The sequence below is a fragment of the Phalaenopsis equestris genome, unplaced genomic scaffold (assembly GCF_001263595.1).
Source record: "Phalaenopsis equestris unplaced genomic scaffold, ASM126359v1 Scaffold000167, whole genome shotgun sequence".
In the NCBI taxonomy this organism is placed as follows: domain Eukaryota; kingdom Viridiplantae; phylum Streptophyta; class Magnoliopsida; order Asparagales; family Orchidaceae; genus Phalaenopsis; species Phalaenopsis equestris.
Genome location: NW_018164609.1, coordinates 895,967 through 922,161, shown reverse-complemented (window position 1 = coordinate 922,161; position 26,195 = coordinate 895,967). Strand labels below are relative to the sequence as shown.

Below are 26,195 nucleotides of genomic sequence, written 5' to 3'. Positions count from 1 at the left end.
AGAACTTTAATCGGTGGTGTATCGGATGTATTATAGACTTGCTCTCGTAAAGAAATTTTGGTTTAACATAGTAGCTTGTTTGATACTATGATTTTTGGAGTTGATACCTCCATCTCTCTACAATGATTCAAATGACTTGCTCATATTTATTTTCATCATCTTTAATGTACTACTAATTTGCAGCTTTCACTTTTTTGATTGCTTCATAAATATAACCTATAAGTGACCATCTCTTATTGCCATCCACCAAACTCAACATCTTCAAATGGGCTTGTAACCTTTGAAGTGTACGTCACATCATTTCAAAATGTAGTTTTGACAATGAGCTTTTTAGCTTTCTTCTCTTTATAGTCAATATTAAATTCACTTATTTTTAATATTTTGAGACGAATAAGACGAATATGTTTTTGTTTTTTTTTTTTTTTTTTTTTTTTTTTTTTTTTGTTTTATGTATGTTGGCAAGTATGAGAAGAAATAGTGACATTACTGGATATCACTGATTTTGCACCACTTAAATATTTTTTCACGTTGAATGAAGCCCATGATTATTTGTAAAATCAATTAATAATTTCAAAGCATCTTTGATAGTGTTTTATAGTTCATTAGTTTTCTCAGTGTCATCTAACATCACATTGATACAATGAGATGCACATAATGTCCAAGCTGAATTTGCTCTTTTCTCCATAAGCATTTAACTTGCAAAAACATGATTATTTGTAAAATCAATTAATAATTTCAAAGCATCTTTGATAGTGTTTTATAGTTGATTAATTTTCTCAATGTCATCTAACATCACATTGATACAATGAGATGCAGGTAATGTCCAATGCTCTTTTTTCCATAAGCATGTGACTTGCAATAACTTAAAATATGTTCACACTTCTTAACTTGATAAAAAATTAAATATGCATAAATAAAATACTTTATATTGCTAACCTTTAAGAACGTGATTATAGTGGTTATTTTAATTGTTTCTTCCCATAAAGTGGCAAAAATGAACTCACTGGGAGTTATTTCCATGAGGTGCATTTTGTTTTAATCTTTTGTAAGGATGACTTATATAATCTGGTTTAGAGCAACCTTAGTGATCTCATATAGAGAAAGGAGGAAATAAAATTTTGGTTCATGTAGTTTCTTTCCCTGACATATATTACAGAAGAATCTCAGTAATTCAATAGTCTATGTTCATTTGAGCATATTCACGAATGATCTAGTCAGCTTTATTTGGTTTTCTCATTTCAAGGTTTAATTAGTAAATTTGAAACGCGGAACATAATGTACACTGAATGCTAACCAAACCAACCCAATTCTACTAGTTTTTGGTCAGTCTGTGTGTGCGCGTGTGTGTGTGTGTCTGATAAACTTTATTGCTGCATCTTGGTAACTTGTATCCTTATAACGTTTACACATAATTTATGAGGAAGTTCTGTGAACGACAATAATCAAGCATCTAATTATTGTGGATTTTGCAAGTAATTTATCATAAGATAACATGATAGCTTTAAGCAATTGTTGGTCATTCAAATCCATAATAACTTGGCACGAATTTTATCTGCAGCTGCAGGGATCATCTCTTGATGCTTACTTTATCATGGGAGAAGTCTCTTCTAAAGCAGTGTTAGAGGCAAAGATCCTATCACAGAACTGCTCCTTTTTGTCACGCTTGAGCATATGGTTTGAGCAGATACTGCTGGAAGCTCGGTTATTCAGCATGAGGATTGCATTTTGGTTTTTACAGTCCAAAAGACGTTTAAGTTGACAAAAGAAGAAAAAGGGAAATTGTGTGATTAATTAAAACGAGGAAAACCATGATTCCTTTTTGGAAAATGTTTGTTGAAGAGATGCACAGACTGCCATCATCTTCAGGTTGGTTACAGCTGGTATAATTTCAAAGGAATTAGTGCTTTTGTTACCCTTAGCGTGCACTATTGGTAGGAAATAATAAAAACTGTCATATATTCTAGTCTTTTAACGATATTTATGCAGTCACAAGTTCCTCGTGGGATTTTTGTGTCCCAGCGATATTATTCTCTTGATTCATTCATTGTATAAACTAATCAATCACTTTAAAAATAAGTCAATTGTTTGCCTTTGTTTTGAAAAATAGCATTTTTTTGTATTGTAGTTAGATATATTACCATTCTTCTATGCTCATCAGCCCCTCGTAAATGACACAGATAATTATATATAAGTTTAATCAAAATAGAAAACATAATTATTTGCAGCTTCGTCATAATATATATAGAAAATATAAAAGAGATCATTCAAACCTAATAGCGGCACTCCTCCACTACCATGACACATCATTACTCCTCATGACCACCCTAAGACCCAGAGATGTATGTAGGTTGGTTGAGAGTGATGGAGATGCTCATATGGAGAGATATACTAAGTAGTTCGAGTGAGCATTCGATTGATGAGATGGATTGTTGTTAGGAGTATGTCGGTCTAGAAAGTATAGGGAACTTGGGCTTGATGCAAGAGAGCACGAGTGGTCTCAATGAGGTGATGATGCTTTTGTTCAACTACTCCATTTTGTTCGGGTGTGTATAGGCATAAATATTGGTGAAGGATGCCATGATCAACGAGGAATTGATTTAGATTATGGTTTTTGCACTCGCCTCCCCCATCAGAGCGAATAATTTTTTATTTTGGTGTTGAATTGATGTTGGAGTAGGAGAATAAAATATTTGGTAATTTGTGTGGTTTGAGATTTTTCATGAATTAAGAAGACCCAACAAAATTTATTGAAGTCGTCTATAAACGCAATATAATATTTATAACCTTGGTAAGATGGAATTGGGGAGGGACTCCATACATCTCTATGAATGAGTTCTAATAGCTTGTTTTTTTGTCCTATATTAAATACAAGGGGTTGTTTGTGGCTCTTAGACAAATTGCAAATACTGCATAAACTTGGAGTGGATGGTATATATAGAGACTGGTTTTTGGATATTGCGAAGATGATGGGAGAGTGATGTAGCAAGTGTCTGTGCTAGAGGCGGGAATGAAGGAGTAGAGTAGAGACCATTAGAATTGGGTCCCGTGAGGATCAACTATTGAGTCTGTGGATCATATATGTAAAAGCCGGAAGGATCAAATGAGACAACAATGTTGTCATCTTTGGTTAATTTGTGAATGGATATTAAATTGTGGGAAAGCGAAGGAGTGTGATGGATTTGAGAGATTTTAAGCTTACATTTTGGAGTAGGAAGTATGTCATCACCCTTGTGCTGAATTGGAACCTCTTGCACGGTCCCAATTAGTACCTTATTGGGGCCATGATAAGGAGTCGGATGTTGGAGTTGGTTGTTGTCGTAGGTGAAATGTGTCGTTGCTCCGGAATCCAGAACCCATTCCTTCAAGGTAGCCACTAGAGATTGATGTGGAGCTGTAGAGGCGTATTCCAAGTTGGTTTTGTGCCAACTGATTGAGGTCGAGTGTTCGTTTTTGTTGCATATTTGGAAATCGTGATAAAGCAAGTTGATTTGCGACCGCCTAGATCCTCCAGGATGGCCTTCATGTTTTTGCTAATGGAGTTCTTCCTCTTCTCCGATTGTTGAAGTGACCTCTTCCACGAGTAGCCGTGAGGGCCATTTGAGATTCAATGGAGGGGATGGCCTTTGCATACTCATTGTTGATGTTCATCTCCTCACTACATAGGAATGAGTAGAGATTTTTACGAGCGATGAGCTGAAACATAGTTCGAATAGAAGTATTAAATTCATTGTAGGAAAGAGGAAGACAATTAAGAATGTATAGGATGACATCTTGATCAAGTTCTGATCAGGTTGTTGTTATTTGATCCACTAGATGTCTAATTTCAGTGAAGTATTACGTCATGATATTCCCTTTCATTTATATGTGGTGTAGTTCGTTTTTCACCTGAATCATGCGAGATCTGTTTGTGGGCTATAATCGTTGATCTAATGTGGTCGAAATGGCTGCTGTGGTGTGAAGAGGTAGGATGTGGGGAAGCACATTTGGGGACATGGAGTATAGAGATGCTGTTGGGTTTTGATGGATGAGGTTCCGCATGTGAAATTGGGGGTTTTCGGTACCAACTGGGTTTTCATCAGTGAACCTTGGGTGACGAGAGCAGCTACCATCAAACATGGTAGTTCTGGTTAGCTGGTTTTGGGTCAAATGTTTTGGGTGAGATAGCAAAAATTCTAGGGAAGGAGGAATGTTGGTGTTTGATATAGGAAGAAGAGGAGATGGGGATTCTGATGTGATTATTTCATCCATTTGAGAGAAAGATAAGGTGAACAGGGGACGCGTATTTTCCGCAGGTGCTCTGGATACCATGAAGAAGCTGCTCACGGAAGGTAAAGATGCAGGAAGAACAGCTTAGAGAGAAAATTTAGGAATAAGAGTCGTCTTTTCCCTTTTTTAGTTGTAGCTTTACAACAGGAAATTATATATAGATAGAAAAAGAAGGTTCTACAGTAACGGAAATGTAGAAGCAGATGGGTGCATTTGTGTGTGTAAAATAAAAACATTATAGGAGATTATTGTATCAGGGGCGTTTGTTAAATTTAATTGGATTTGCATAAAAATTTGAGAAAAATTGTTGCATATGGTATCAGATTCTGGTACAAGACTTGATTTTCCTTTAAAGATTATTTCTTGTCTCCCTTAAATGAGATTGAACTCGCATGTAATCTTCATTGTAAATTTTATTTTACATTACGAATTGCCTATCCATGCGCCCTTATGCATAATTGTGATATTAACATAATCCGTAATGTCATCCGCTTAACTTCTCTATTGCCATGGTCCTATAAAAAACACTTCTTGGAAGAAAATCACCATGAGAGAGGTCAAAAAGGAAAATATTAAGACCATTAATGTTGTATATATATAACCTTTATCATAGGTAATTCGAAGAAAAAGTTTTTGTAAAATATTTTACTCGCCCAAAGATTAACAAGTAATTTTATACTCATGAATATGATTGTGATTAATTGATATATTTAATTAGATATATTTATTTTATCTAAATCTAACCAATATATTTAACTGCAATATGTATAATGGCTAATTATGTGAATTTTAAATAAAGCATCAATTTAATTTTGTTGCTGTGTTGTAGTTTCACCCGAAGAAGAATTTTAATATAAGTTTTAGGTGGTTATATGAATATTATATAAATTTTATATTAAGTGTTTGATTTTATTATCCAGCACATTTGTGTATTGAATGTTTTATACTTTTATTAAATATTATTGTTGTTACTCTTCATTTTCGTGCTTCATCTATTATGAAGTTTAATAAAGTTTGTATGTTTTGAATTAAATTTGGCAAAATGCCTCTCATATTTCAAATGTAATATGAAGTTTACTTATGAACCAAATTGTAAGGCAATATAAAAAATTCATCATCATCAAAAATCAAGTTAAAGCTTCAGTTAAAAAATGTATCATTTGATTTTAGACAATTGGACATCATTTCAATCTGTTTTAAACCGCATTTATTTCCTTCATTTCTTAGCCTTTAGTTTCTTTATCCAAACTTGATACGATACAACCGGGCTTTTTTTTATTATTTTTAAAAATAGATGATCTAGTTTGTTTAAATGTAATCAATTTATTAATTATGATATCCGTTCTGATGATTTATATAATTTAAAGCCTAGTAATTTTTTTACCCAAGATTTGTTGACCTCGTATTATGTTAATGGAATAAAAAATGGTTTGATAAATGAAAGATCAATTTATTTATGGCATAAATATTTGGGTCATACACCTAGATAAAGAACAATAAAAATATTTTTTATTTTGCTTTCATTAACCTTCGTAGATGAGTGGATTGTATTACGTGAAATTTGAAAATGCATAAAATTCACAATTAAAAAGGCAATCAAGAGCAGCATATAGTTTTTAGATATTGATATATACGGATCCTTTACTGTACCATTATTTTTCAAAGAAAATTTTTTATTAATTTTATTTATGATGTTATTGTTCTGACTATAAAAAATTTTAAATCAGCAAATAATTTAAGGATTTTTACTAAAATGGTAAAGGCAATTAGATAAAAAAATAAAAGTTGTCAAATTTGATATTGGTGGTGAATATTATAAAAAGAATTTTACTTTTACTGAATTTTGTGTAAACAAGGCTGTGGTTCACTTAGAAAGATGATGTTAATTATAAAAAGAATTTTACTTTTGTTCTAAAAATAAACTCATTAAAAACTATTATGATGATAGTGTACTTTCTTAATTTGAACCAGAGTTACAAAGTCATTATATGTACGCCAGTTTCCAATAATATTAGCTTAAATGTAATGATACTATCATTTTCTTTGGATTTAAGAATCCACAATTAACAAATTGATTTATTATTATATATGTAGATGTTATCTTATTTACTACTAATGATATTATTTTATCTCGTAAAATCAAGAAATTTTTGTAAATAACTTAGAATGAAAGATATAAATAAGATATGTTATATAATAAAAATTAAAATGTCTTATAATTAGTCATGGGTAGTAGGTTTATCTTAAAAATATATATTACAAAAGTCTTAGAGATAAAAAAAAAAAAAAATACTCTACAAATGTTGCTCTAATTGAAAATGGTAATAATTTATGGAGCTAAGATGAGAAACGACTATGAAAGCAGGGTAATATTTGCAGACAAATTGAGTAGATTTTTCAATGTCTCAATTCGGATATCCGTGACAACTTGATTGACGCCGATAACCTTTTTCACGCTGCATTTGTTTATTATTATTAGCTTCACCAGGAACCAAACCTCTGAACCATTTATTTTTGTTGAGGGAAGGGGGGAGAAAGAGGAAGGAGGCATGCTCGGCGCTCAACAATTCAGAACCCAATTTTTTATGGTACCTAACCCGCCGAAGCCCATCATGATGAGACCTGCACCAATTCGTATGCCCCCCGTTTTTGGGGAACCAAATACTACTAGCAGCACCACAGTCATTTCGGCGGCACAAACCAGCCCCATTGCAATCCCTTGTGCGGAAGAAGAAGAAGGAGATGGCAGAGGCGACACGTTGTTGCTTCCACTGGGACTTCGTCGGGAGGCATTGCCGAAGCACGTGGCTGTGATAAGGGGGGGGAGGGGGGGGTGGGCCGCCTCTAAGGGAATGCCTGCGTCTGCCGGACATGAGGCGGGCTGCAGATCCCTGCAGGGCATTGCCAAGCTCTCTTGCAAATGGGGAATCCGAGTCCTCACCGTCTTCGCCTTTTCCTCGGAGAACTGGCAACGGCCCAAGGTTCACTTTTGGGTTTCATTTTCTTTTTTTCCTTTTTTTTTCTTTTTTTTTTTTTTTTTGTTTGCATTTTATCCTTGGTATCTGTCTATCTTGTGCTCCTTCTCCATGTCCGCTGACTCGTATCTGTCTGTCCATGTTTCGCAGCCGGAAGTTGACTTTTTGATGATGCTATTTGAACACTTTTTCAAGAATACTTTGGCAGATTTTCTGAGGTATTGATTTCTTACTCTACACGCTTCTCTGATGTTTGAACCACCAATTCTGAATTATGCCTGTGTTTTACAACTCTGGCTCCACCCACCGCCATAATGAATGGTGGTCTTCCATGGACTCCTACTAGCTTATGATTCTCTTGCTTTCAAATGAATGGTGGTTTTTCATAACCTTATCAATAATATTCCATTGAAGCGGGGCTTTCGCTGTAAAGTTCTAATTTTGCAGCTCATGGCAGTAGTAATTCATCTCTAAAGGTCATTATCTTTCTCATAACATTATCTGTATGTTACAAGGAAAAGTGAAATTATGACTTAAAACTAGCTGTTCCATTTTATATTACTACCTTAATTATATTATTAATGATAATAATTTCTTATTAAAATCGATAACCTTATTATTATAATGAAATATTAAACACAAAATCATAACATGATATTCATCCTTGTTGTTTTGTTTATAGCAAATTTTATCAATCTTTCATGAAGTTTTTTTCCTGTTAAAATTAAAGATTTCGTGTTCGGAAGCAATCTCAGTCAACTTAGTATTAACAAGGTGGTGTAATCATCATAATTCCTTGGCTTCTCGGAAGCGGTCCTACTATCTACATCTCATAATCAAGAGGTTTGAATGTGAAGTACAACTAATCAAAACGATTCCCACAAATATAAGCCTCTTGGCAGAATTTTCTATTTATAATACATTTATTATGTTGAAATATTTTTCCATCGTTCAGAAAATCTCCAAGGACCTCTCAAAGCATGCCATTACAAATCAATCTTCTCGGGAAGTTCTCTACAATCTGCATATATGTAATTACTATGAAAATTGATTCACATTTATATCTTATGAAAATGTTATGACGATATATGAATCATCTTAACTAGGTGTTAAATAGTTCAGTAAAGATATCAGGCATCAATACAAGTCAATTTGACTTTATTTTTTTGAATCATTAAGAATTCAAATGGTTCAACCCCTAAGATGAGAAACCTTTAAATACCAACTTCAATCTTCTTGAGGAGAGAGACCCAATCTCCACAAAAGAAACACAAACATCAAATTCCATCATGAATGGTTTTAGTTTGATAGTACTTTTTGTAAGAGAACGAGAGGGGTAGAGCGGAGAAGTTGTACTTAGTGCTGGGATATAATAAAAGCATAATCCCTTAACCTTGTATGGTAGACAGGCCAAAATGGTCAAATCCCTTCAATTCATTTTCTTGTCTTTTATCATTGATTTTTCTTTCATTTGTTATTATTTAGTTTATGTTAAGTGTCTCTAAACCTAGTTTCTTCTCATCTTCTCTATCTGAGTAGTTAGGAAATTTACATTATTCATAGGCATTCTTGAACTTGTTGCATTTGCCTATGTGAGTCATTATTCCTATATCTAAATTTCATTTTTTCAAAGAAAAATATTACAGAACATGGGAGGTAGATACAAGAGATTATTTTTTTGAAAGTGCAACGAAGAAGATCTTGCAACGTCTTTGTTGGTTCCTCGAAGATGGCAGCATTTAGGTAAAACTAATATAGTTAGATGCTGCAACATTGAAAACTTCATGATGCCATAGAAATTCGGAGAAGGATCAAGATGAAGAACCTTATAAAACTAACGAGAAAGCTTTTATTAGTTTGCACATGTGATGAATTTATTTTAGTTGACTGCGGCCTACTTAACTAGACTGCATGATTTTTATATTTTCAATATTCTCTATGTTGTTCCAGTAGAAGAATTAAACTGTCATTTGCATTGAACTATTTTGTATATCAGCTTTTATCACAAGTAACAAATTACAGTTAAAATTAAGAGTAATGATCTGCAAAATTTTGTGCACATTGCATGATTTTCTTAACTTACACAAGTATTAGAAGCACTGAACTAAGACATCTAAAATCACCAATTATTATTGTTATGATTATATTGTTACTAGTAAATATCAGATTTCTTCCGCATCAGTTCTTAGTAACATCATATAACAGCAAATGCCATCCTCAGAAATTTTGCCATTACAGCTACATACTGAAATTGAATCTCCACTATCCCTCATAACTGATGCAATTTATGCTCACCACTCATTTAACACCTTTAGGCCTTTAAATAACTGAATTGTAATAGGATTAAGATCATATTTCACATTGTCTTCTTGGTATTAGAGACAGGTTCTTCCACATCATGCTATGGATGATTCCCTCTCCTCGTCTACAACCAGTGGAGCTGAAAATTCACAATTCTCCAAAGCTATAGAACTTACTATCCCATCTTCTCTAAAATTCCTGATGGCCAATATTAAAACTGTAGCTTCGTCACCTTATCTCCAGAAAACTACTCAATTTGGAGCTTTCAAATACTCAAGCTTTTCAGAGCTAATGGATTTGAATCCTTTTTGAATGAATATGTTGTTTCCTCGCCCAAATACTCCTTTGATTCCAATGGACAACCAATATCGAATATCAATCATAACATTGGACAGCTTATAGATCAAAATCTAGTTGCAGCTCTCTACTCCATTTTCACATTCATCCTCCCATATGTTCTCAGTTTGGACTCCACAGCTGCTATGTGGCTAACCCTATCCGAAGGATTACACTCCACTAACAGATTAAGGGTTAGTCAACTCACACAAAGACATATCCTAGACATCACATCATTCTTCTGACTCATCGCGCATCTCCACTTCACTAAAATCTATCTCTGAATCTTCCACATTTACTCCCACAACCACATCATCTACCCGTTCCCCCGGCTCATCAACATCCTATTGTCACACGTCTTCAATCAGGCATCTGGGGACCCAAACAAATCTTTGATCTATCTCATCCCCAGATTATCCCACCTGCTGTAGTCACGTAGCTAAATACCCTCACTAACGGAAAGCTATTTCAGAAATTCCTAGCTTTTCAACAGCAAAAAACAGGGCAACTTGTTCTTCGGGCTTTGCATCAACAAATTCTTGGTTGTCTTTAGACATATAAGACCAAACATCACTCTGGCAGTTTGATAGTCCGTATAAAGCTTGATTAGTTGCTCAAAGCGTTAACCAAACGCAAAGCATCGACTGCACCAAAACATTCTGTCCAATATCTAAATTTCTCACTATTCACATTCAATTAACCATTGCTTTATGCCATAAGTGAGAAGTTCTACGACTTGATATCTCAAATGTGTTGTTTCATGCAATTCTGGATGACACCATCTACGTGACACAATCATAGGGCTTCACCAATGATGAACAGCATCCTAACTATATATATCTATTATCTCAAACAACAAGGCTTCAATTTTAGCACCATCAATCCATTTCTTCCAATCTATCGTAATGCAGATATCCAAATTTACATTCTTCTATATACGGAATTACGGACGACACTTTGATCATTGGTAATCATCCCACTGCCATCTCTAAACTCATCAGAGTCATCAGAGGCACTACTTTTTAGAACAGCTACTATTATACCTCAGCTGCATTATCTATCTTGGGGTCAACTTGAATCGATTCTCTTCCTGGTTTGCCAAAAATTGAAAATCCCCTTCGAAGTCTGCATCTTCTGGATCATTGTTTATCTCTTCAACTGAATGTTGATCCTCCTGCTTTGTGTCATCACCGTCTTCAATGTTTACGGTGTCATTACCTAATTTTTCAAGAATGTCCTGCTCAGTGAAACAGATCACCCCTGGTTGTGCAGTCTGATTCAACATGCCCAAATTTGTGGCACTACTTCTTAACTCAGATTTAGGGATGTGGATTAGTCTCACCTATTCTCCGCTCTAAATCAGCTTTTCTTCTAACGGGGTTATCTTGGGTGTCCTCGGTGAAATCTAGTTGTAAAATCATGAGTTTGAGATCTGCCTGGAAGACATGGTGGTTGTCCAATGATGTGGTCTCTCCACTGCTAAAGCTAGAGTTTGAACCTTCTGTCTATAGTAAGCTGATAGGAACTGGCGCTGGATCTCCCACTTCATCTTCAGATTCTCCCGTTCTCTATATGTTGGCTCTTCTCTCGACCTTTCTTTTTCATCACTGAAATCCAAATCCTCTCTATGGAAGCGGTTGAAATTCTCTTCTTTTGCCTCTTCAATTTTTCAGGACCTGATCAAGGGTAATTTCCCTGGGTTTCATCCTCAATATCCACAAGCCTCCGCTGAAGTCGGAGGATCTATCATTGTATCTCTTCCTGGATGGGTTTGGGCATATATCTTCTAGGTGGCATGGTTAGAGTTTGGAGTTGGAGGGAAATGAGGGCGAAAAAAATGATTTAGGGTTGCTGATTTTAAAAATCAGCAAGGGACAATTAAGGTTAGGTCAAAGTTTTGGCTATGGTTTGGGAATATAAAAGAATTTTTTTTGTGAAGAGGAAGGCAGGTCCTAGGAAATCCTAGGATAGGTCTACGGTTGAGCCAGCTCTCATACCAAATGACACTGGAATTAACCCAAATCACGACTCAAACGACACATATTTTATGGTTCAATTCAAATGGTTACAATGATGATGGCTCAAATTAAAACAACACACCACATATAAACAATAAACAATAATAATGATTGCAAAAATAAGAAAATGGAACGACACAAGGATAGAAACGGCCCTCGCTAGCAGAGTGCGGCCGGTCTGGCCGATGGAGGGAGCTTGTTGGAGGACTGAATGGTAGTTAGCAGAAAATGGTGGGGTGCTGGAAGGACAGTGGGAGGCCGGCAGCGCGCAAGTCTACTGGAAGGTGCCTGGAAGGTGGACGACCGGTTAGGAGGTGTCGGGAAGGGAGTGCGGTGGCTGCTGGGAGAAGCCAAAAGGATCTGCGGTTTGTTGGAGGATGTAGAAGTAGTCAGTGGTGGGTGGAAGGTGTGGGAAGGTGGATGACTAGTTGGTAGGTGTTCGAAAGGAAGTGCGATGCTGCTAGGAGAAGCAGGCTAGATTTGCGGCCTGCTAGGGAGTGCAGGGGGTGGACGATCTACGGGAAAGCGCGGGAGGATGCCTCGGCCGGCTGGGAGGCGCCGACAAGGAGTACAGCTGCTGCAGGGAGTGGTTGGTTTGATCGGTTTGATCGGTTTGATCTGAAGCCTACTGGAGAGAGTAGGGAAGGTCAGCAGTGGAGGGGAAGGTGCCGGAAGGTGGATGGCAGCATGGTAGAATGGGAGTGAGAGGAGCTAGTAACCACCTCGGGCGAGGTTTAGTCGGAGCACCGCTCGCCGTTAGATAAAGCCCTAAAATAGGGAACGCCTTAGAGACACAACTGAAATCAGAGATAAAACAAAAACTGAGCCCTCAACAAACAACATCTATAAATAAGTGGGAATTAGTAGATAGACTAGGAAAGAAATAAATGAGGGGTGATGGATTAGGAAGGAAGGGAAATCGTACAAGAAAAAATAGGGGAGGGGCGGAATTTTTCGCCCCTAATGAAGCATGGCTGGTTCGGTCCATCAGGGAGGCTAGACCGGTCTTCTGCCCAACTGGCCAAGGCTCAAGTCGCGTTACTGCATTTAAGCTTCTTAAACATGTTTTCCACTACCTGAAAAGCACTGCTGCTATGGACTTCCTCTTTGGCTGATGGTCCCGAATTTCACTCATATTTTTTATTTGGATTGGGTTGGAGATCCAACCGATCGTCGCTCCACTACAGAATATTGTACTTTCTCTAGGACCAATCTCATCTCCTGAAAGGTTCTCAAACAGGAGAGTCACTCGATTTTCTACAGCAGCTAAATATTGTGCTCTTGCAGCAGTTATCACAGATATCATTGGTTGCGTGGGTTAATTAATTTGGCATTTCTATTCATCTCCTACTTCTTTGTACTATGATAACACCTCGGTCATGAATGTAGCAAATAATCCGATATTCTATGCTCTTGTTAAACATGTAGAGAGACTATCAATTTATTTGAGACCTTATCTCCTCCAAAACAGCTACCATTCACCATATATCTACCCAAGATCAACTTGTTAATATTCTTACCAGAAGTCATTCCTCTCAACGTAATCACCATCTCAGAAGCAAGGTCTCCATTAACCCCCTGGATAATGAGGGCATAACAGCACATAACAGCAAATGCCTTCCTCGAGTTACAACCCCATGCTGAAATTGGTTCTCCACATTCCCTCATAACTGCTGTAATACATCCTCGCCATTTATCTACCACTCTTAGGCTTTTAAATAGTTGAACTGTAATAGGATTAAGATTATATTTCACCTTGTTTTCTCTTAGCACCCATATATTTGGCATATGTGCGGCACAAATGAAACCGAGATGTGAATTTAAAGTTTTATGATTTGTCTAATAATATGAAACACTCTAGTTTTCCTAAGACATGACATTTGATTTTATGTTTGACCTGGCAGGGAAGGTATTCGATTACGCATCATTGGTGATTCTTCAAAACTTCCAAAATCCCTGCAGAATTCGGCTACAGAACTGGAAGAAATTACGCGCAACAATTCAGGGCTTGATTTACTTATTGCGGTAAGCTATAGTGGAAGAACTGATATAGTCCGAGCTTGCCAGAAGATTGCCGAAAAGGTGAAACATGGGATACTTAAACTGGAAGATATCACTGAATGTAGCGTTGCACAAGAACTAGAAACAAGCTGCGCTGGCGGTTATGCTTACCCTGACCTACTTATCCGAACTAGCGGTGAATTGAGATTAAGCAATTTCTTATTATGGGAACTTGCATACACTGAGCTTTACTTTGCACGGTCACATTGGCCAGATTTTGGAGAATATGAGTATGCCGAGGCTTTACGTGCGTTTCAGAAAAGGCAGAGGCGTTTTGGTTTGAGAACAACATCTTAATAAACATAGAAAAATGTTTTCGATTTCTTATTTCCCTGTGGGGGTTATAATGGTTTTGCCATGTACGCCAACCTCTATTTGGGCCTCCTTTTCTACTTGTTACACTTCTGTAGAATCTCCAAGCAAAGAAGCTCATGTTTTTGCTCTTTGCTGATATAAAAAAGTTTTGAAATTTTTTATGATGGAAACGATATTGATAGCCCTGGTTAAGAATCAGTGAGCCCTGGTTAAGAATCAGTGTTTTTTTTTTTTCTCTTTTCCCTTTTGTATTGTTTGCTATGACAAAAAATATAAATTTCTTCTGATTTAAGTCACATCACAATTGCCTTTATAATTTTTAATAGTTTGTATTCTTTGCAATTCTCTTCTTTTTATTGAACATGACTGTTTTATAATTTTTTTTCCTTAGATTGAGTGGGCATAAAAAAAGCAGAAATCAGACACTTATAAAAGGATTAATAAAAAAATTAATTAGATTTAGATATGCATAACGAAAATCAACTTTTTCTGCTTCTCGCAAATCTCTTAAGCCTTTTCATTCATTATGCTGCATAAAATATATGTAATGAGAGACCCTTGAATAGATCCTGCGAAGGATTCATTGACCTTGGGACTTCATCAAAGCAGTTTTAGGCCTGCTTTTGAAATTTAGTCCTCAAATACGACATGATATATGCATTCTTTTGATTATGTTAGCATTCCTTCCCCATGAGTGGTGGCATCATGAAGTATTAAAACCTTTCACGCCACCTATTGGGTTGGTAGAGGGAAGATTTGCAAATTATTTAGACTTGTTAAAAATCTAGTATGTCAAAAAGTTAATATGCAGACTAATGAATAAATTTTAACAAGGTTTCTAAACTTGGAATCAATGTATCGTGATCCCCGTGCGAAGTAAAACAAGAAATCCTTATCAAAATTATCAACATTAATTAAAACTAATTTTTCTATTACAACATGAAAAGCCAGTGTTGGAAAACATCAAAAGAATAACAATTATCGTCTCCTGATAAAATCTGGATGGACTGAAGAATAGAGGTTCACCAGAGCTACGGGATACTTGATTTCGGTCCCATACTTTTGCTTCCTACTCTGATTGTGGTTTTCAAAACGAGGCCTAACAGAACTGCATATACTGATGCTAGTGCTAACAATGCCAAGGGAAACCTCGATCGCTATGTGATAACCTGAGAAAAAGAGATCATTGACCCATAAATTGCAGTTTCTCATGGCATATATATGTAATAATCAGTTTTAAAAAAAATGTTAAGAAATCAGATAAAAATTTTGGACTTTTAAAATATATACCCCTAATTTTCGTTCCTCATATTTTAATCAAATCAATTTAATAAAATTTTACATGTCAAATCAATCAATTCAATATATAACACAAATTTTAATTGAATGGAATGGGAGCCTACATGATTACTATTCTCAACTGGCATTCACACGATGTCAACACTGATTTCGATCGAATGGGGGGATTCTTACTCCAGAGCTTTAAATCCTTCTCTCATCTCTCAATTTCGTTCGCACGAAGCCCCTTCCTATTTCTTCTTCCGAGCATCTGCATTCAGCTCCTATAGCACAGACGCGAATAGGGATAGGCGAGTGACTAGTCGAGTGCCGCAACTCCTAGTTTAGGCTTCGGGGAAGAAATATGTGAGTACAAAGCTCTCTTTCATACTATTTGAGATATTATTTTCCATCCTCATGTCTCCATTTTGACGTTCCCCTCAAATTTGTACATTTTTTTTTCATTTATGGTAGTTGTAGCGGTGGTGAGCTTGTGTAGGAAGTACAGAACTTAGTTAGTCTGTGGGCTTCCGTAAGTGATTTTACGGGGAAATCAGCGAGATAAACGGGTGGGTAAGAGAATAGGAAGAAGAGGGAAGAAGAATAGGCAGCTTCGGAGAAGAGCCGGTTATGTTGAGAAGCCCATTTGAGGTAAGAAAGTTATGTTATGATTAAATCATGAAATGAGCCAAGTTATCATGAAATCCTAAGATGCTTAAAAATTTCATGCTCCTTACATGAGCAGGCAAGCGAGTGAAAACTCATCATAGAGTTACTCTGTCAATTCAGGTAAAATAATTATGTGCTAACTTGGAAGAATAATTCAATTAATGGAAACTTTTTTGAATCTTAAAATTTGATATTATGTTTTATATGTTATTAATATTAACACAAAAGTTATCATGACATCAAACTAGTTATTGAATATTGAGAATCTAACGTGGAAACCGAGTTGAGTAATTAGATTTCTAAATTTCAATAATCTTCTTTAATTCAAAATGTATATTCTAGTTCATTAAAATTTAAATTACAATAGCTTTTTCATATTGTTATATAGAAAAGGTATGCTTAATAGAAAATGTAGACATAAGAGAAAAGATATGCATATAAAAAAGATATGCATAGATATGCAAGTTATGCATGATAGGAAAGGTATGCATGATAAATAGTTGCACATTAAACTATGCATGTTAGTAGAAGAATGAAGATGCTCAGAAGAAATGAGATCATCGGTTATGCAGCATGAAGCGTAGTTCACTATACTATCGAAATATGCACCACAGCCCATTCCAAATACAGAATAGAAATGCCAAGGATTTTTTTCTGGATTGAATGGCTTAATCAGGAAGTCAGTAGTGCCACTTGGGATTGAAGAATATTCAGTGCTAGTGGAGAGGGCCAAGCAGGTAGAAATTGATTTCCAACTGACTTAGAAGTGTAAAGACATACACAAGAGAAAGAGTTGGAAGAAGTAGAACCATTAGTTCATTCAGGAGTCTTTTGGAAAGAAGATAAAGTCCCACACTGGTGGAGTTCTAAGTCAAGGTGGTAGCACCAATATAGAGCCTTGTAAGTGTAGGAAGCAACATTGTGGTGAATGTCTATTTGAATTAAAGATGTGTTATTGATGCAAACAAAATGGACCACATATGAGGAATTGTCCTAATTTTACTCATGGATCCATATCAAATGTTAACATGGGGTTCAACTTAGAAGAATTTTCAGGAATGATTTACTTTTAGAAGTGGTCAGCAAAGGATAACAAAAGTTGATAATATGGCTCATAAAGAGCAACTAAGACAGAACACTCGACTGAGAGTTCATTCCTTCAATAATCAGGAACCTGAAAAAAATGTTGTCACTAGTGCTAATGCATAGAGTTTCATATGTTTTAATTATCCGTGAACAAGACACGGACTTTTATTATCACTTTACGTTTCATCTATAGGATAATTAATTCGTGTGTTCATGAATTTTGAGGACAAAATCTTATTAGTTTAAAAAATAAAATTTTTTTGAGAAACTTTGTAAAAATTTTGATGACTTTAAAATGTAACCCTTATTTCGTATCCCTCAGATTCCAACCGAATCAAATTTATTAAATTCTACTTGTCGAATCAATCAATTTAATATATAATATTATATCTTAATTATAAATACATGGGAAATATAAAATTTTTAAGTTATAATTTTAATTAATTTATCCTTAATCCGTATAACTATTGTTCCCAATCGACATTCACACGATATTTAGCATTGATTTCGATCGGATGGGGGGATCCTTACTCCGAAGCCTTTGAATCCTCTCCCATCTTTTGATTTCGTTCGCACAAAGTCCTCTCCTGATTCTTCCTGTAAGGGCCAACGTTTGGCTACTGTACACAAGCTCGAATAGAGACGAGCAAGCAACCAGTCGAGTGTCGCAGCTCACGATTTAGGCTCAAAGACAAAATCAATCAATATGACCTTTTTCATGTTATTTGAGATATTTATTTCCTTCTTCAATTTTCCATTTTGAGGTTTGCCTGAATTTTGTGCGCTTAGTCATTTCTGGTAACTTTAGCGGACATGAGCTTATGTTGGAAGTAAAGAACTTAGTCTAGCACATCTGTAAAAGATTTTACTAGAAAATTAGTGAGGAAAATTGAGGAGTAAGGGAATAGAAAGAAGGGGGAAGAAGAATAGCAATTTCGTGGAAGGGTTGGTTAGCTAGAAGCCCATTTGAGATAAAACAAGTAATTTTATGGTTAAATCACTAAATGAGTCAATATATCATGAAACCCTAAAATATTTATGAATTACAGGTCATTTGCAAAGGCGTCGAACTCAAGGTGAGCATATAGAAACTCATCGTGCAGCTGCTACGTCTATTCAGTTAAAATAATTTTGTGTTAACTTAAGAAGAATAATTCAATTAACGAAACTTGTTTGAATTTTAAATTTTTATATTACGTTTGTTATTAATATCAACGTAAAAATTATCGTGACACCAAGCTAGTTGCTGAAAATTAAGAATCTAATATGGCAACCAAGATAAGTAATTATAATTTTAATTTCAGCAATCTTCTTTACTTCAAAATTTATATTTGACTTCATGTATACTCTAATTCGGTTAGATTTTAATTACAATTAACTATTCATATTGTTAAATGGAAAAGATATGCATGATAGGAAACATACAAGTGAAAAAAAAAATGCAAGATAGAAAAGACATGCATGATATGTATGAAAGAAAGATATACAAGATATGCATGTAGGTAAGAAAGATATGCACGATAAACATTAACACATTCTATTAAGTATGTATGTTAGTAGATAATGAAAATATCTTAGAAGAATGTATGTTATAAAGAAAGAAATAGCTTATATATGAATGTATGTATATGCATGTTAAGAAAATAGTTCACCCCCTGATGGTACAGGCAGGGGGACGTCAGTATACCCGCACGCCTGACAATTGTTACGTATAGAACACTAATCTTTGTGTCGACAAGATAATATCGGGCAGGGGCCAGCAGACAGCTTACCACCCCAGACAATTGAGAATATTGGTCAGAAGCATGTCAGGACCTTTCCACCTCAGACAATTATGATGTTTAGAGCGCTAACCGTTGTACTGACAAGATGATATCGGTCAGGGGTGTGTTAAGTAATGTTTTGACGGTGCTCTTTAGACAGAAAGATATGTATGTTAATAGTATAAAATAAAGGTAAAGTTAAAATTAATACATATAGAAGTTTAGAGTATTTTCATTGAGTAAATATCATTGATACATGCATTAACATATTAAAAGACTTCTTATAGAAAAGAGAATACAGACAAATTATAAGATTTTTATAGAAATATGAAAGGTCAACATGCATATTGATCTCTTTCTTAGGTTACTGTAGTTTAGAAGTGTGATTACTCTTGTGTTATCTTTAGATAACTTATTATGTTTTTTAAATTTTTTTTAGGATTTAAGCTTTTTAATAAGATGAATATAATACTAGCTAATGTGTACAAGAGGCAAGAACAACAACTGGACAAGTAAAAAAGAAAACACTTCTACTTATTATTAAAATTGCTTTCTTTAGTGGTTCTTTCATGAATATTTGAATATTAAAATGTTAGTGATAGAAATAGAATAGTAGGAAATTTATTTTTATTATTTGACCTTCTATTTTCATCTTGGTTAATTTCAGCCCCGAGCCGGATCGTGAATATATAAATATAAATTACAAAAACAAATAAGAATAAAATATTGTGAATTTCATGAGAATCAATATGATTTGGGTTTACAGCTAATAAAATACCCAGCAAATAAATCAAATTTCATCTTTGTTCCTATTAATGCCACCACGATTCATGTGGCAGGCTTCAAAGAGAAAACCTTTTAATTGTCAAAATGATTTCGAAGGTGATCTTGATCACATCAAGCTCACACATGCAAAATTAATAAGAGAAATTTTGATTCAAAATATTCTAATCCAATTTAATTAAACATATTTTCAAGTGATTGAATTTACTTCGAAGAATAAAAGCTTCGTGAAAGAATTGATTTTCTGTAGCTTAACACACATGAAAAAATTGCAGGGATGGCATACCTATAACTTGACAAAAGTATTCTCTGCGAGATCAATGGCAAAGGCAAGAGCTGCAACCTTATTCTCACACTCTCTCTGTTCATCATCAGGATTGCTGTCTGCCACAATCCCAGCTCCAGCCTGCAGATCAGCCACCCATTCCTGCCTTCTATTCATGTTCTTGAATGAATACCGTCTGCTGTAGCGATCAGCTGTTGGAAAGACCATGGTCCTGAGAGCTAGAGCAATATCCATGTCACCATTAAAAGATATCCCACCAAACCCACCACTATAAGGACCTCGTCGTGTCACCTCCAATTTATCAATAAGTTCCATGGCTCTCACCTGAACAAACGGAAAGAAAATGAAGATTGAATTAAAAATTAAATGTTTCCGAGCTTAAAATAAGTAGCAGAGAAAGAACGGCAGAACAATGAAAATGCCCATGATAAGCCAGACCTTTGGAGCACCGCTAACTGTTCCCACCGGCAATGCGGCTCTTAAAGCATCCCAGCAATTAAGATGATCAAATAACTCTCCGGTAATCTGCATTAAAATACAACTGATTTTTCCAATTACTAAAAATAAAACTAAAACATAACAAGATTAATTATTAGTCCTGAACAAGTCTAAGCGCCTCAACATTAATGAAATACAATAAGCATGGATAAATATCAATAGAACTTGACCTTTTTATACAATCCTGCATCAGAGTTGGGAGTTTGAGCCAAATTATTAGCATTAATTATTTACTCATCATCCTGAACAAAAGAAAAAAAAAAGAGTATGTGCTTATTCCAAATAGAACCTACAAGGTAAATCATTATTATGAGGTGAACTATTTGTACAGGCCATCCTTAATTAGACTTATCCAAATATAGGGCTAGCTCTGTAAGCCTGAATGCTCCAATCTTTCTAGTTAAGGTTTAACCAAATTCTTCGAAAATCATTTGAAACAATGTTTCTCCATATTGCTTTAAGTCTATCATTTCTTCCAATTCTCTGGTGCCAATTTCATTTACTCATCTATAGCACATTTTTACATTTAGGTGCACATGCCCAAGGCAGCAAATCTATTATCAATCACTTCTTCAATATATGTCACTACAATCAGTCCGCTAATGTAATCATCCTTTCATTTATTCTTGACAATCTTTCAACAAATTCATCAATGGTTTTTCTCCTGCCCCAACACTTGGACCAATACAGCATTGTAAACTTAATTGTAATCTAATAAAATTTAACTTTTAATTCTTTATGATATTTGTTTGTTAAATTGTCTCAATCATGTTTAATATTTGATTAATCATGTTGAATAGGAATTAAGGAGCATTATACAAGATCTTAAATACCTAGAATATTTCTATGGTGATCGGACCACTGGTTTCTACCTTAGGATTCACAAAACTAGACCCAAAAATCATTTTGTCATTATTTTTGCATGTGAGATCTACTAGCATTGCAATATTGGAAACCTCCTGTAAACCATGTGGCTTAGCTCTACGCTTCTCTCAATTATGTGCCTTCTCAACGCATGAGCTATATGTGCCTTCTCGAGGTTTCAAATCTTCACCTCTATTAGATCCTCAATTCATGGTCTTGGAGATTGGAGAAGTTTGACAACTTTAACATAACTGATCAATAAAAATTTCTTGGTGCATGCAAAAGCATGTTATTGCAAGCAATTTAGATTCTTGGTGCATACGAGATGATCTTATTGAGAGGTAATTTTCTATATAGGAGTTCCTTTAAAATTCACCTTTGACTAAAGCAGGTGTACTATAGTTTCGAAAAGGACTAATGACTATCTCTTTATTTTGTACACCGATATTGCTTCTTTTGATATTGGATTGGATGAGAAACATGCAAATGACAACCAATGGGTGTACATGTCCATGAATGTGAATGCAAAATGTTAAATATAAATTTTAGCAATGTTCTTTATGTGATTATAAAATGGGGTGGATTACTGAAATTTTGAATTACCATGTATATATGATTCGCTTGAATAAGAATTTGCTTTCTAGTTATGAACCATATAATGGTTTTGTGTATTACGGAAACAATATTGTGTGCAAGACTGTTGATTTTGGCATTGCGTGAGAGTCTGACTAAAAGATTGATTAGAGGTAGGTATGCGTGATATGTGAAAGAATTTGATCTTTATTGCTCTTACTACTCCGTGCTATAGCATCTTTTGTAATGTTGAGATGCTCTTAGTTGTCACAAATATAAGAATAACAAGATACCTATGTGGTATATGATGCAACCTCAACTGCTGCTTCAATTTTATCTTCGTCAATTATTGAGCATCACATTTTGGGGAAGCAAAAGTGGGTTAATCATGACTGGAATAAAGGTTCTGAGACAAATGTAAGCACTAGACAAAGGGATAGCTTTAAGAGGACACTAAATGAATCAAGTTTATGTTGCACAATTTATTACGGTGCAATTCATACTATCACAACTTTCAAAATGGGAAGATGGCCGCTGCAGGGGCATAAAAATAATAAGTCCACTTTACGTTTTAGTTATCCAATTTAGCAACATTTATACTAGAAATTTCTCCGTAAGTGCTCAATTTATGTATCATTTGGGCATTATAAGAATGTTAGTGCCTAGCCTTTTAGAGCTTTAAGAGATTAATGTTGTGTTGGATAGGGCTGTTAAAAAAGCTCATTGTTCGCGAACAGTTCGTGTTTGGTTCGTCAATGAGTTCGTGTTCGATTCGTTCGATAAGCAAACGAGACGAACATGAACAAATTTTTTTTGTTCGGTTAGTTAAATGAACCAAACATGAACAGTGATGCGTTCGTTCGTGTTCGGATCGTTATTGTTCGAAATATAAAATAGTTTAAAATAATTATATATATATATAATTTATGATATTTTAAAAAATTAAATTTTATAAATTATAATATATAATAAATTAAAAATAATAGTATATTAATATATTATATTAGTAATAGACTAATATAGATACTTTATATTTATATAATATAAGTTATATAATTAATATAATATATTATTTATATTATTAATATTAGGGATGTCAAACTGGCTCGTCGTTCGCAAACAGCTCGTGTTCGGCTCGTTCGTTAAGAAACGAACACGAATAATGACTTCACGAACAATTTCGAACACGGGTTTATTTCAAACAAACTAAATTTCAAATGAACCAAACACGAACACAAGCTTTATTTGTTCGTGTTCGGTTCGTTTACACCCCTTAATATGGAGCTCGATCGTGAAGCGCCGCTCCCGCTCTGTCATGAATCGTCGCGACCGCTCCCGCTATCCTCTTTAGTTCACGATACTCGTTCCTCTCTCGTTCGCAAAAGGACGCGACCCTGTTGTTTGCGAACCGCTCCTTTGTCACGAATAGTCGCGACGTCTCCCTTCCTGTTCATGATAAAAGGCATCGCAGCGACTCTCCTTCAGTTACGGCATAGCCTTTTGTGTTCTTGTTTGGTTTCCTCAGGATAGAGGAAGGTTTCCTTGGGATAAATGAAGGAAAGTGCAAGCAGTAGTTCCTTGCGGCAGAAGGAATAAGAAAGAAGAAGAATAAGATTGTTCTCCCTTGATTTCTTCTTGATGGCTTGTGGCAGAAGAGAAATTGGGTTTATTTCTCTTGTAAGTTTATCTTCTTCGGCATATCTTAGTGTAGAGCTTCTTCGGTGTATCTCGGTATAGAGACAGAAGAAGAGAGAGCAACGAAGTGAAAGATTCCTCTTTTAAGTCGAGACAATCGACTAGTGTAAATTCCTCAAATAGTAAAATCTTATGCAACTCCGTGGACGTAGGCAATTTGCCGAACCATGTAAATCTATGTGTTCCACTGTATTACTGTTTTCTAGTGTGAATTTTCTCGTTTTATTTTTCGCTTCGAAGATCGTTCTCCTATTTTACTTCTATATATATATATATATATATATACCACAACAACCGGTATATATCTCACAACAATTAACTCAGATTATTATAGAGCAAATTTAGGTTATTGTCATAATATTATAAAAATTTATTAATCTGACTTAGGGGGTGTTTGGTTGCCTATATGATTTAGGTTAAAAAAATATTTAGTAAATCCGATAAATCTGGATTTATCAAACCCAAATGCCAAAATTTAGAATAATGTTTGGTTCAATTTAAGGTTAAATCCATTAAATACGTTTATGGTGTTTGGAATATACCCACACCTATGATTTTCTTCCTAATCTAAATATGCTAAATTCAAATATTAATCGAATTTAATAAATCTGGATTTAAGTTAAAAAATAATATAAGGGAAGAAAAATTGGATTTAGCGAAGTACAGATTTAATTTGTCCTTTTTTTGTTGTATTTACATTAAATAGTACGTAAATTTGGCTACCCCCTTAATCAGGGTTTGTTTAATATTATGTTCTACTCACCTTGCATGTGAACTAAGGAACATTACGTGGGATATTAAAAGTCAAAAGTTTTTCTTTGATGATAAGTCTACTGAAATTCTACCTTAACACCCACAAATATAGCATCAAAAATTGCACTTACCTTCGTTGTTCCTCTCTCTCTCTCTCTCTCTCTCTCTCTCTCTCTCTCTCTCTCTCTCTCTCTCTCTCTCTCTGTGGTTATGAAGTGCATGTGAAAAGACCGTGTTCTAAGGTAATTATGAGAATTTTCTTAAACTTCTTCTTTGATTAATAATGGGAATAATTGGTTTTTAAGAAATGATAGCAAGTGCCCCTTATTTTATGCACTATGTGGCTTCATTTGAAAGTGGAACAAATCCACTATCCCCTCAACATAAATCCTAGTCTCTCTTTCTCTAACTTGTTTGGCCTCTGTGTTATTTTGTAGTGCATTGTAATACACTCCTGTAGGTATTTTCATATTTTAATATCCATTTATCATTAAAATGCTTCTATGGCATCAATTTAACTGCCATCCTTAACTCTAAAAGTTATATCCTAATATATTCTTATTCTTAATATAATAGATTCAAGATTCTTAAATCAAACACAACAAGATAGGATTTAATCTTCGAATAATAATGATTACTAATTATTGACGTCACGCGCAAAAAAATTGCATACAATATATTCAAAAGTTTTTCTTTGGTGATGAGACTTTCTTTGGTGATAAGACTACTGAAATCCCACCTTAACATACATAAATATAGAATCAAAAATTGCACTTACCTTCGTTATTCCTCTCTCTCTCTCTCTCTCTCTCTCTCTCTCTCTCTCTCTCTCTGTGTGGGTATGAAAAGACCGTGTCTAAGGTAATTATGAGAATGTTCTTAAGCTTCTTCTTTGATTAATAATGGGAATAATTGGTTTTTAAGAAACGATAGCAAGTGCCCTTTATTTTATGCATTGTGGCTTCATTTGAAAGTGGAACAAATCCACTATCCTTTCTCCAACATAAATCTTAATCTCTCTTTCTCCAGCTTGTTTGGTCTCTGTGTTAGTTTGTTGTGCATTGTAATACATTCCTGTAGATACTTTAGCACTAAGTTTGTCATTCATATTTTAATATCCATTTATCATAAAAATGCTTCTATGGCATCAATTTAACTAGATCCTTAACTCTAGAAGTTATATCCTAATATATTCTTATTCTTAATATAATAGATTCAAGATTCTTAAATTAAACACAACAAGATATGATTTAATCTTCAAATAATATTAATTACTAATTATTAACATCACACACAAACAAAAATTGCATATAATATATTCATGCATGATTGTACGAATCCCAAGCATTTTCACCAATTAGTTAAATTTTGATTTTTTTCAATAGATGTGTTACAAAAAAGAACTATGTCGTCTCCAAAAAGAATATAACAATATCCTTTTAAATATCTTTTGCAACCATATATATAGGCAATATAAAAATAATAATTGAATAAATGCAAATCCTTAATATAATCTTTCAATGATAGGAAACTCTTTGATCGCTCTACAATTATTAATAGTAGTCAACATTCCATCATACATATGTTTAAGATCTCCAACATATCTTTAACACAAAGCTTTTCATTAAGGAGTACCAAATCAATTCTCAAAATACTCAATAATGCCTCTCATCAA

General features: G+C 34.7%; 3 protein-coding genes across 6 annotated transcripts in view; 2 read left to right on the top strand and 1 right to left on the bottom strand.

Annotated features, from left to right (window-relative positions):
• Positions 1 to 2,058, top strand: part of LOC110022122 (putative ABC1 protein At2g40090) — a 76,272-nt gene extending 74,214 nt beyond the window's left edge. For 3 of the 4 annotated variants that reach the window (XM_020720923.1, XM_020720922.1, XM_020720925.1), the window contains one exon: positions 1,559 to 2,058. In XM_020720923.1, the coding sequence (XP_020576582.1) occupies positions 1,559 to 1,759 (201 nt within the window). In that variant the 3' untranslated portion in view covers positions 1,760 to 2,058. The remainder of the gene's footprint in view (positions 1 to 1,558) is intronic. The other variant, XM_020720924.1, reaches the window with a different exon arrangement.
• On the top strand, positions 1,795 to 14,453 carry LOC110022123 (isoprenyl transferase-like). Its single transcript, XM_020720927.1, has 4 exons — positions 1,795 to 1,866; positions 6,794 to 7,247; positions 7,392 to 7,459; positions 13,801 to 14,453. The coding sequence occupies exons 2-4, from the start codon at positions 6,816 to 6,818 to the stop codon at positions 14,252 to 14,254; spliced, it is 954 nt and encodes a 317-aa protein (XP_020576586.1). The 5' UTR covers positions 1,795 to 1,866; positions 6,794 to 6,815; the 3' UTR covers positions 14,255 to 14,453.
• Positions 14,454 to 15,137: 684 nt separating this feature from the next.
• The window catches only part of LOC110022099 (anthranilate synthase alpha subunit 1, chloroplastic-like), a 42,888-nt gene continuing 31,830 nt past the window's right edge, over positions 15,138 to 26,195 (bottom strand). Inside the window, exons 10-12 of the mRNA XM_020720895.1 lie at positions 20,576 to 20,662; positions 20,138 to 20,461; positions 15,138 to 15,441 (exon numbers count right to left, since the gene is read on the bottom strand). Of these exons, the coding sequence (XP_020576554.1) occupies positions 20,138 to 20,461; positions 20,576 to 20,662 (411 nt within the window). The 3' untranslated portion in view covers positions 15,138 to 15,441. The remainder of the gene's footprint in view (positions 15,442 to 20,137; positions 20,462 to 20,575; positions 20,663 to 26,195) is intronic.

What these genes read in the sequence shown, in the direction of transcription:
- LOC110022123 (XM_020720927.1), top strand. Translation starts at nt 6,816, where the DNA reads ATGCTCGGCGCTCAACAATTCAGAACCCAATTTTTTATGGTACCTAAC. An exon ending in AGAACTGGCAACGGCCCAAG is followed by an intron (nt 7,248 to 7,391) that starts GTTCACTTTTGG and finishes CATGTTTCGCAG; the next exon opens with CCGGAAGTTGACTTTTTGAT. An exon ending in ACTTTGGCAGATTTTCTGAG is followed by an intron (nt 7,460 to 13,800) that starts GTATTGATTTCT and finishes TTGACCTGGCAG; the next exon opens with GGAAGGTATTCGATTACGCA.